This window comes from Schistocerca serialis, chromosome 3, assembly GCF_023864345.2.
Source record: "Schistocerca serialis cubense isolate TAMUIC-IGC-003099 chromosome 3, iqSchSeri2.2, whole genome shotgun sequence".
Classification (NCBI taxonomy): domain Eukaryota; kingdom Metazoa; phylum Arthropoda; class Insecta; order Orthoptera; family Acrididae; genus Schistocerca; species Schistocerca serialis.
In genome coordinates this window covers 378,667,108-378,679,228 of record NC_064640.1, presented here as the reverse complement: position 1 = coordinate 378,679,228, position 12,121 = coordinate 378,667,108, and the positions used below count along the sequence as shown (strand labels likewise).

The 12,121-nt window shown below is 38.8% G+C and overlaps 1 protein-coding gene across 1 annotated transcript in view; it reads right to left on the bottom strand.

The window, feature by feature from the left end:
- Positions 1 to 7,659, bottom strand: part of LOC126470880 (mitogen-activated protein kinase kinase kinase 1-like) — a 177,329-nt gene extending 169,670 nt beyond the window's left edge. Inside the window, exons 1-2 of the mRNA XM_050098902.1 lie at positions 7,462 to 7,659; positions 1,037 to 1,164 (exon numbers count right to left, since the gene is read on the bottom strand). Of these exons, the coding sequence (XP_049954859.1) occupies positions 1,037 to 1,153 (117 nt within the window). The 5' untranslated portion in view covers positions 1,154 to 1,164; positions 7,462 to 7,659. The remainder of the gene's footprint in view (positions 1 to 1,036; positions 1,165 to 7,461) is intronic.
- Between the last annotated feature and the right edge of the window lie 4,462 nt (positions 7,660 to 12,121).

Sequence of the window (12,121 nt, the reverse complement as noted above, 5' to 3'; positions counted from 1 at the left end):
AACAAGTTGGCGCAGCAACTGTGGAGGAAACTGAAGCCCTCCAACCTACCAAAAGAGCACTGCTAAAGATCCACCTGGTTGATTGTCAGGGAACACAAAAGAATATACTATTCGGCTACTGTGGGAAATGAAAAAAAGAAATAACCAGCTCAATGTTGCAGAGTCTGTGCAGCGCATTGTAAAAGAAGTGAAACAAGGTACTACTGCCAGTTTTGTGAAGTACCGTTAAACAATGGCATGTGGTTCCAAAGATATTACCCTTTCAAGAATATTAGAACATCATACAAAAATGTCTGCCACGTTTCATCAGCATCAGACATCGGTAAGTGCAGCAACGTGCACATAAGGAAGATGCACTCACTTCGCACGCATCTTACAAAAATCGCCAGGAACTGCAACAATAACTGCAGCGCAGCAGCTGGTACGCAATGTGTTACTCTCTGATAAACCAACTTCAGTCATTGTTATCTGGATACTTTTTGTGCTGCCATCGGCAGACGTACCACTGATGCAATCAGTTCAGCTCCATATGTGCTTTCAGTGTGAAGTGTTAGTCTTTTTTGATAAACCTGCTCTTGCAAATGGCACTCCATTCCAAATTGTATGTGAAAACTTAACTGGCTGCAGATTAAAACACAGGGAACAAGAGGTAAGGGATGGCATCCAAATGGCTGACAGCCAAAATCAGTTGAACGTAGCATACAATAACAATGATTTTATACCAGCCAGGGTGAAAAATGGAATTGCCATTGAAAAAAATTATTGGTGGTAACAAACATTTAAATTAAACCTATGCAATAAACACCACAGTTCATATCATTTTATATAGGTTCATTCATGAAGAGACATGGGGGTTGGAAAGATAAGTTTCATGTAAAATGGTATTGAGATTTAAGAGACAAATTATGCTGGATCGTAATGGATCATTAGAGATGCAACAATATTATCATAGTGAGGAAAAAATTCAGTTAATACTAATTACAAATAACAGCAAGATGTAAAAAAAAAAAGAGGTAGGAAATAGATGTTAACTTACAACTGGACCACGCACTTCTTCCAATGCAGTATTTCTACGAAGTTGTGCTCGGTAATGATCCAGCTGATTAGCTCCACTTGAGTCACCTGCTCTCAGACCCTGCATCAGCTCTGCCATCACTGGGTAACCTGCATCAAAACAATATGACTAATAAATACTCACAAATGACTTAAAATTTCACACTTGGTAACAAGACTATAGTCATAAAATTGTAAACATACAGCTATGTTGTGTATGTGTGAGGGGCTGAGTGGGGAGGGGGGGGGGGGGGGGGGAAGAGGTTTTTTCTGACTTTTTGTTGTTAAATTTGCACAGGTAATGCTAAAAAAGAAACTTTTCCTATTTCATTATGTTCAAAATCAAAACACATGTGACAATTTTGGAATACTGTATATGGATTCTGCTATATCCATCAGTGACCCCCACAGCAATTTCAGAGACACGGTTTGCCGGATCACATCACTGGAGGATGCCCTATTCTGCATACTTGTAGTGATCTCCAGCAGATTTGTGTGTTTGCATTACTGATGTTCAACAACTATGATATGGCCACTACTCCAACAACTATTGCTAGGTCAAAGGACTTGCTTAGGGTTTCTGCGTGGACTGGATTCTCAGTTGCTGGTCACTGATGACTATGTCTGGACTTTGTACTGTGCACTGGACTTTTATTTAAGTAAACTGTTTATGTGCGTTGTATTCAATAAAAGACACTCACACATGCTCTACAGCTTTGAAGAGCCTACGTCTTCAGTCTCATTTATATGCTTACTGACTCAGTGCCTCAAATTTTCGGTAAGTTGTTACCTTTACTCCTTAAGTTATTTAAAGTCTGGGGTTTATATGACCTTTTTTTTAGGTCTGTAGGAACATTATTAGAAATGGAACCTACAGAATAGTTCATACATTTATGTTCAATAGTTAAGGAAGTGTTATCTCAGCCCAAACCAATTTTCTGTCAAGATTTCACCGAGTACGTGCTGCAGTCTCTCTGTTAAAAGTAAGGTACAATTATCATCAGGACAATGATTGATTTTAATGTAGTACTGGTTTGCAAGGCACTGAGCTATTTGAGTTGGTATGTCATTGCCTCCTTCCAGCAAGTTATAGGAAGATGTCAAGTTTGATATGAACTCCACGCCACACTGACATTTGGAATTTTTCACATTAAAAAGTTATTGGCCGGGTTGAATGAAGCGATAACTGAGAGCAGAAAAATTTGGAGCAACAGGGGATTGAACAATGGAGGATGGGACACTGAACTGCCAAGCCACACAGTTCCTCTAGAATGTCTATATTATTAACCACAAATCTCATGAGGAGGTATACATACCAGGATAACAGAGTTATAATTTTGAAATGTGAGACAACCAGCCAGAACAAAGTTCACAAACTGTAACCACTGATCATTCAGACCACCCTTTTTATTTATTGTATGCTTTTTGACACATTGAAGAAAAAGAATACATAGTAGTCACCAGCAGGAAGTCTCCTGGTCTACCATTGTGTGATCTTGTGGGGCATTCTTCTGTGATGTGTCTGATGGTCTGTGGTAATCACAAAGTGGGGATGGTTGCTTATCTCATTTGGGTAAAAAATATGCACATTTGCCAAGATGGATTCTAATTCTGTTAAGCACTGACCACGTTTTGCATGGAAAGTCAAATCCCTGTGGTTTTTGCATGATACACAGCATATTATTATTTTGTTGTCCACTCCATTCTTGAGACCATGTATCAGTAAGATTGAACTCATCTTCCACGCTGATCCTAGCTGTTATTGATGGTGGTCATCTAGAGCACGGTCAGCTCTTTTTTGAACCATCAATATATTGATGGACTGAGAGATTTTTACTATCCATTATCTTTCAGTACTTGTCAGTGAGGGGGCATTTATGTGTTGCTGTTGAGAGGGTGGAATGTGGCTTAGTACTGGTTGCCATTTTGAAAGTGTTCATTTAATACAACAAGCAATCATTCTGATGGTGTTATTTTGTTGGGCAGTTAACTTTTGATTTTGGATCAAACTTGTATAAATGATAGAGGATAATAAAGAGGGTATTTTGAGAAAATGTACCAATGATCAGGAATTAATACTGCAGGGGATATAATGTCTCGAATGAGCTATGTGAGTAAGACACATGACTGGCAAACACGCACGCAATCTGACTGACATTGCCAGTGCTATTTTGTGGCAGATGGGCTGGCTGTGGCAGGGTTAGTGTCTTGTGGGGTGAGTACAGGGAGAGGAAGGCGGGAGGTAAGGAGAGAGTGGAGTTTATGGCTAGCAGTTTGGAGGGAGGCCAGTTTGCCGCCTAGGAATGCAGGAGGAAGGGGTGGCAGGTATGGCTGAAACAGCCATTGGAAAGTGGCATGTGCTGAACGTTATGTGGGGAGATGAATTGGGAGTGGGTGACACAATGGAGTGGGTTACCTGAGACTGGGGCCATGATGATTACAGAATCGGAGGATGTATTGTAAGGATAGCTCCCATCTGCATAGTTCAGAGAAGACATTGGTGTAGGGAAGGAGGCAGATGGCTCCGGTTGTGAAACAGCCACTGAAATTGAGCATGTTGTACTCAACTACATCTTGTGTCACCAAGTGGTCAACTTCGTTCTTGACAACAGTATGGCAGTGGCCATTCGTCATGGTGCACAGATCATATCCTTGTGGCAGACCAAGGTACAAGACCTGCCCAATCCACCCACCCACAACCTCCTACGCCAGTCCTTTCACAGGCTTGTCTTACCCCACAGAGGCTGGGCCACCTGTGAAAGCAGCCATGTCATATACCAACTCTGCTGCAAACACTGCACAGCCTTTTATATCAGCATGACTACCAACTAACAGTGCACCAGGATATATGGCCACTAACAAACTGTTGTCAAGAATAAAATTGATCACCCAGTGGCACAAAATGTAGCTAAGCACAACATGCTCAGTTTCCATGGGTACTTCACAACCTGAGACATATGGAACCTGCCCTCTACCACCTGCTTCTCTAGAGTTATGCAGATGGGGGTTATCCTTACAACACATCCTCCACACCCATAGTCATCCTGGTCTCAATTTCAGGCAACCACTGTTCCCACACCCTCCACCCAATAGTTTCCCCCTCCTCCATGCTGTCACCCCCTCACAGTTCATGTCCCCATGTAGCTTTCAGCGTGCACTGCTTCCCACTGTCATTACAACTATACCTGCCACCCCCCCGTCCCGCATTCGTAGATGTCAAACTGGCCTCCCTCCGAACTGCTAGCGATCCACCCCCAGTCCCTCTCCTTACCTCCCACCTCATCTCCATTTACCCATCACATCTAACACTAACCCCACCACAACCAGTCTACCCGCCACAAAACAGCATTGGCACTGTCAGTCTAGCCAGCACCATGTAGGGGCACAGGCATGTGTGGCAAAATTTAGAAAACCGGCATCTGAAGCTGACTTCTGAACAACTCTACTGCCGCCAACATAATTTGCACGTAAGGACCACGAAGATAAGATATAAGAAATTAGGCCTCATACACAGACATATAGAAAGTTATCTTTTCCCTCGCTCTATTTGCATGTGGAACAGGAATGGAAATGACAAGTACTGGTACAGGTACCCTCCACCATGCACTGTATGGTGGCTTGTAGAGTATCTATGTACACATGTGTGTGTGTGTGTGTGTGTGTGTGTGTGTGTGTGTGTACACTCTAGCTCGCCAAAGGATAAGTCTGAAAGCTAGCCTGTTTTTCTTCTTATATGTGTGCCTATCACCAACTCAACCCTTCTGCGCTTCGGTGAATGATCTCCTTTAGTTTAATCTAAAGTATTTACATTCTACAAGAACTCTTCTACAACAAATGCCTGTCACTCTGAGACTGGTGGCACTACACAGAAAAACAATACACAATTGTCTATGATTTTTTCCTGTCCACTGTGAATTTCAACACAGTTTACAATTTATGGCTGGTTGTCAAGCGTGATATATTATTTGTTACAGAACATGTGCCTAATATATAGTGGAGCAGGATGCATACTGGAGAAAGCTAAACACACATACAGGAAAAAGTTACGGAACAACTGCCATCCAAATAGAAGAGAGTTAGTGCTGCTGATTGAGACTTGCAAGAAACTGGGTTGTTCAAGTGACAGAGAACTTGCCAAAGGTCTTAATAAAATATTGTCCACATGGTATAATTTGAGGAGATGGCGTTGGAGCATGCAAGACAAGATACTTCACTTAACACCCATCAATTTTCCTTCGAAATACAGACTTTGAAAAATATTATTGATAAAGCTAGTGCAGGTGCAGATTCAAATCTGTTTGAAGTTTGGTAACACTTGAGAACAAACTTCTGTTTCTGATTTGCTGGTTATAAAATGAAGCATTACTAGCTTTTCTGCAATTCTACAATGTTACAGTGTACACAAAAACATAGCACATGACCCAATCAATCAACTGCTTTCTTTACACCAAAGAATAAACCTACTGCCTTCAAATCGTTATTTAAGCCCAAGGTGTGTTACTACAGTATTCCCTGATACATAGCCTTCTCAGAAATATTTGAAACCCCTGACGGGGTGGGGGGGGGGGGGGGGGGGGAATTAGCCTGAAACTGTCTTCATTATCCGTTTTTTCCCTTTCCAAACAGGTTTTTTTTATCTTTGTGGAATCTGATCACACCTGAAAATCACATCATTCTTTAGTAATTCAATAACTGATTTAATTTCTTTCTTGCTTGTTTCCTAGGGCTGCATGTGACATAACTGTCTAGGACCCTATCTTTCTGCCCACTTGACTGTACCAATAAAACTTTTATGTAATCCTACCACCCTTCACAGATAGCAGCATGATTCAGACACAGGTGCAGTCTGCCATCAGCCGGGGACAGTAACACTGTGCGTGTCTGTGTGTTTTCTATTTTGAATGAAGGACCTTTTTTTATGGAAGCTTAATGGTTTAGCATCTTTTCATTATGCCTGTCTGCAACTCAGCCCCTCCTCCATGTGTTGGGAAGTAATCTATCCTTTTCCTATTGTTTTTATGTAACTTCATCACTGATGGCAGTTTGTCGTGTACCAACTACGAGTTACTGTCAAAATCACAGTTAATTATTTTGTACATTGTCGTTTCACCATCAAAGCAAAGTTCAGAACCCAGTCATTGTTCAAGTTACGTAGGTTGTCCTTTGGGAAAGATAAAATTGTATCTTTCAAAGTCTCTTTGAAACTGTCCAAACCCACCAGCTGTGAAAAATGAGTCGTGGTGCTATTAAAGATTGAGAGAAAGTTTTTAGGGCAAACTCAAAACAAAATTGTGTCATATTGATATGGAAACTGTGTAGTATACTGGTCAATCTTAAGTGGCCAGCATACACACCAGACTTCTGTCTGAAGTCAACGATGGGTGACTTCGATTATCATGAACACACACAGGTTCTTCCTCATTACAGAAGATACAGCCTAGAAACAAAAGTATGTTAGGCCCTATATTTATTATTTATTCAGCATAAAACACTGAATAAAGCAATGTTAGTACACAGCTACAGGTTTCAAGAATCATGCTCTCACTAATCAGACACTGGCGAAGTGACGACTAGGTCTAAGCAGCAGTTTCTTCTTCTTTTTTCACTCAGATTAAAATGTTGTTAAGTATCTTGTAGTGTTGCTTTTCATGGAAATGAATGGGAAATGTTAATTCTGGATTCCTTCTCTTTGGTAAGAGACATTTATGATTTCCATGATAAATAAAATCACACATTATACTGTGAGGCAATACGAATTTTTTGTTTATGCAGCCTCTGCTGAAGTACATATCAAAACCTTGAATCACATTACATGTGAGAATTTGTTGCAGATTACACAGCTAAATAATAGATTACAATTAAAGACATCTTAGGTGCTGTACTGAAAGTCAACCCGTGTCCATGATTAAAGCTCGTCAGAGGACATAAAGTTGTTCCCAATGGCATGGTCTCTGTTGCAAACAAAATTCCTGTAGCGTAGTCACAACAACTTACAAGATAATCAAATAAATTTCAAGGTGACGGTAATGAAGCGTGTGTATTTGATTTGAATAGTTACTAGTACAGTATGCAAACTATTCCTGTGTTTTAGAAACACGCCACAAATTTAGGTAATTTCTAGCATCGTGGATAACGGTATAGTAGCCATAAAAAAACATATTTTATAAATATTTCAAACAATTAATTCACAGACACATATGTCTACTGTTGTTTACGATGTCTTGTCCATTGCCACATATTTTGACCGTGAACACATTAGCTGTTGGGCGGTCAGGTAAACACCATCTACAGGTATCGAAATACGAATGGTGCAAAATGTTCCTTACCTTAACACTAAACCATTTTCTGTTTATCCAGCGTCGAAGTGTTGTCAAAATACTAATATGTAGCATTATCAAAACAACATACCTTATTTACGTCCACGAAAAGCCATATCTCCCGCAACAAACGCCACTGACAGGCAAGAGTCATCAGCACCGGACAAGAGAAGACAACGACACACTATGCACTAAGCAATACTACAACAAATCAAGCAATCAGCACTGTTTGCAAACACGAACACTCGTACACGGGGCGGGAACTAGTATTATGGCGCCATGTTTGAAGCGTCCTACACGAGAGTAGCTTTCAGTGCCCTCTGTACAAGAGGAATGGAGTTGGCTTTTTTGAGGGACACATTTCTCGAGGTCAACAAAAAATAAACTTGCTTTTTACTCATACCAAAGTATTATTCTGCCAGACTATGTATTTATATACATAATGTGCAAACAACCGTATAACGCATGGAGGGAGGCATGCCTTAGTATTCAGTTTCAGTCACTGAATTACAGTGCACGGACAGGAAGAAAGGAGCCGTTGTACAACGCCCTGAATTCTCAAACTTCGAATTTTTTACATTATGATTTAACCGAGGTACACAATCGAATCTTCAACAAGGGGGAAATGCAATTGGTCCCACGAAACACGACGGCTGTTTGTTGATTTCTTCCTTCAATAAACCATTTAGGCCTACTTACGTGCTAAACAATATCGTCAAGGATCGGTGCAGCTGATATTTGGATTTTTTTAGTATTTTATGTCATTATGAAGCGGAAAGATAAAAAAGCAGGGCCGTCCCAGGGGGTGGCGAGATAGGCTCCAGCCATGGACGCAGGCAGAAAGAGGGAGCAAAAACTGTCAGAAAAAACAGAAAACAAAAAAAGAAATGCGGTTTAAGAACTAACCGGGAGAGGTACGAGAGTTCTTCTACCCCTCGTGTTCGTATCTTCCGCCTACGAGCAGGAGCCCTTTCCTCGGCTCGCTGCTGTAAACCCACGCATTTGTCACAGTGTTATTTCTAGCCCCTGCCATTTCCCAGAAGTAGCATAATAAAGAACCGATTTCTACATAACATATGTCTATCGCTGACATTGTTAATGTGACAGCAGTTGGCTCGTCCCAAGTTTCCGTTGCTACGATCTGTCTTGTAAATTCAAAAGAATTATAGGATAAAAAAGTTATGCTCTGCCATTATTCATAAGCTGTATAGCTGAAGCATTTAGTAGGTACTAATTATGTACACTGACAACTGCAAGGTGGAGGTACGAGGGGGAACTGAAAATATAAGAGAGGTCCCATCACCAGTGGTAAAATACTTGTGACTATAGGTGTCAGAAGTATAAGCATTTTTAGGCTAAATACCTCACTCAAACAGGCTGCTTTAGAGTTCCACACCAATCAAATATTGCACACAATTTTGCAATTTTGTTTGAATAAACTCACTGTGGTACATCAGAAATGTAAACAACAAAAGGACATTGTAAAATCCTATATTGTATCTTGAAAACCAAACATCCCAAATGTGTGGAACTTAAAATACAGCATAACAACCAACTTGTTGAAACAATCAGATTCCTTGGGCTAAATGGGAACAAGAAGTTAAGCCAGAATATGAATATTACTTAATATAAATTTAAGAGTTTTGTATTTACAATGTAAGAACTAGCAAATGCTATTAATGTGGGCACACAAAAATAGCGTGTCATAGTTGGAACCTGTCACTAGGTATAGTATAGTTTTCTGGGAAAGTCTTAACAGCATATCTCGAACACAGAGATTGCTGAAGAAAGTTGTCAGATACATATGTATGGCACAGATAAAAAAAATCTTGTCAGCCATTACTTCAGAAATTACAAATCCTAACTGCTCTCTTCCTATGCATTTACAAAATTTTAATGTTCTTACACTGCCGATAAAAATTGTTTCAGGAGAATCATTTTAGCCACATATATGCAACATGAGAAACCAAGACAATTGTATGCTTCCCACACACTAATTAAAATTGTATGCACAGATTGCATAGCACATTGGAACAAAAATATACAAAAAATTAATTGGCAAAAATATGCTTAATATGGAGCCAGATACCCTAAAAGTGAGGCTGCAGCAGATCCTTGGTAGAAATGCTACTATTTGGTAGAAGAATCATGGAGGATGAAATGATAATTTGAGCAAGTAGTTGCTTAGTATTATTAGTATTAGTACACCATAAGCAGAAAGCAGAGTAATGGTCAGAAGAGATAGAGATAGTAATGTAAGAAAAAAGGAATTCATTCATTCAGAGGCTGAATGATTAATCGGAAGAAACAAGGACAATATATAAGGAAAAAAAAAGAATGAAGTTGAAAAATATAAGGATAGCAAAGAATGAAGCATGGGAAAGAATATATGCAAATGTCAATAGTAACCTGGGATTTTGGAGAGCAAAAGAAGTGTGGTCAGCAATAAAAGGAACTTGACAAGAGACGGAACGCAAAGCCAATATACAGTTGATAACAAAAAGAATGGGAGGAATATTAAAACAAAAAAGAGTATTAAGAACACACAAGAATGGTGAATCACTTGGACCAGGTGTTATTAATCTGGTGTTTTTGAAACGTGGTGGTAACAAAGTTGTGAAATTAATGACGCAGTTATTCAACAAAATATTACATGCAAACATAATACCTAAGGAAATGAAGCTAGGTTATATTACTAGTATATTTCAGAAGGAGATCACAAAATTTGTTTGAACTATCAAGGAATCTGTCGTAGAAACTCATTAATACGAATTTTAAAGAATATAACAAAAACATAGTGGAAACTTATTTTAGGATCCAAGGAGAACAATGTGGTTTTTCACAGTTGGTAGATGACATATAGACCATATTTTCACATTATGGCAGATTTTGGAAAAATATATGGAACAATAAAAAGCTCTGGAATTGTTTTTATAGGTTTAGAAAAGGCAAATGATACAATTCCAAGGAAAATTGAAGATCAAAGATGAACAAGTGCTCATAGCATTTTAGAGCCCATGTTTATTAGACTTTCGTTCTTGATTTGGTCCATACTACTGCCTCTGAAAGTTGCCTATCATACAGTCTTAGCAGCAACAGTGCCCATACACATACTTCACTGTCAGAGGTATCAGAATGCTTTTCACTTATAACTTTTGAGTCAGCTGTTTCCAGACCAGGCCCTTTACCTTAAATTAATACATTTAACCTTCTCTATCACCCTTAAAGTTTGTAACATCATCACAGATTCAACCTGTAGATATTAGTCTCAGGAATCGGTCTCATAAATGTAAGAGAATGGGGTTGGCGATTCCAGATGGAACCGTTCTGCACCATTTACTATTTTCTGATGACAATGATGCATTGTTGAATCACACCAGTTTCAATTGTTGCTTTCATTATTGGCAATCCTCACAGTGTCAGTCTTCTGTGCAGTGTTATCTTGAGTGTTGACAGTATAAGATCATAGTGTTGAATGCAGAGTGTTTGAACTGAAGGTAAGGACTATTATATATACATTTTTATCCACAAACAATAACGAATATGTTACAAGTAAATTACAAAAACTGTGAGACTTCAATTGTATGATTCAAAAATGAATCACCATGTGTAATAGCATCTTACATTATGGCACAACCAGGCTATTTATGAGGTTTCAGAATTGTGAAAACTTTAATGAGATACTAGAAATAATGCCTATCTGTCTAATCTAGAACTGTTTTCATTTATAAGAAGTCATCTAATTTTTCGTGAAAGATTTTTTTTATTTTTTTATTTTGAAGTCTAAGACTTTTTACTATCATTCATAAGCATTGTGTGTTTACATGATGAATAAGAAAGTGCCAAATTGCATACATATTATACATTCTTTTTTTCATTTCACACAGATGATACAGAATAAAAAAAGGTTACAACCATTGTGCCAGTATTCCTAGTGAAAGTGAAGATGATATGGACAAAAACAGTGATACTGATAGTAATAAAAACAATTGGAATCTTCCTAGATGTATATATACATGGCAATGAATCAGAACTTTGTTTCTCTTTTCTGGATGCTTTTACAGATGTTTTACCTACACAGCGAGAATACCTTCATAATTTGCTTCATGACAATGCTACTGTTGATCTGCTCATTGACAGCTTACCACCTGAACTACAAGATGTGGTAGAAGCTTGTACTGAAATAGCCAGTGAGAAGGCCACTTCAGAAGGACAGATTTTGCAAGCATCACAGAGCAGCAGTACAAATGAATCTCAGCTCTCTGAAAATAACTTAAATCACAAGCAATCTACTACAGGTAAGTGATATACAGCCGAGAAAAGAAACGCTTGGAAAAGAAACATGTGACCATTCCACAACAACAAAAAATATATTCTGACACTACCAAAAGCCCAGTATCTTTACAGGGGTTGGAAACACCATTTCAATTCTTCAAGTATTTTCTTGGGAAAGAACTTGCACAGAAAATACTATTTGAGTCTACTGAGCATAGTATTTCCAAAAATCCAAATAAATCTTTTGATCTCACTGAAAATAATTTGCACAGGTTCATTTGGATACTTACTTTTTCATCTGTTTGCAAGTATTTCAACATCAGACTTTATTGGAATAATTTGGTTGGTACAGAAATGGTACAGAAAGCAATATGTCTTAACAAATTTGAGAAAATAAGAGCAACACTACATTTGAGTGGTAGTGCACACAGTATGTACCTCATAAACCCCATAAAGAGGGGTATAAGTTGTTTGTA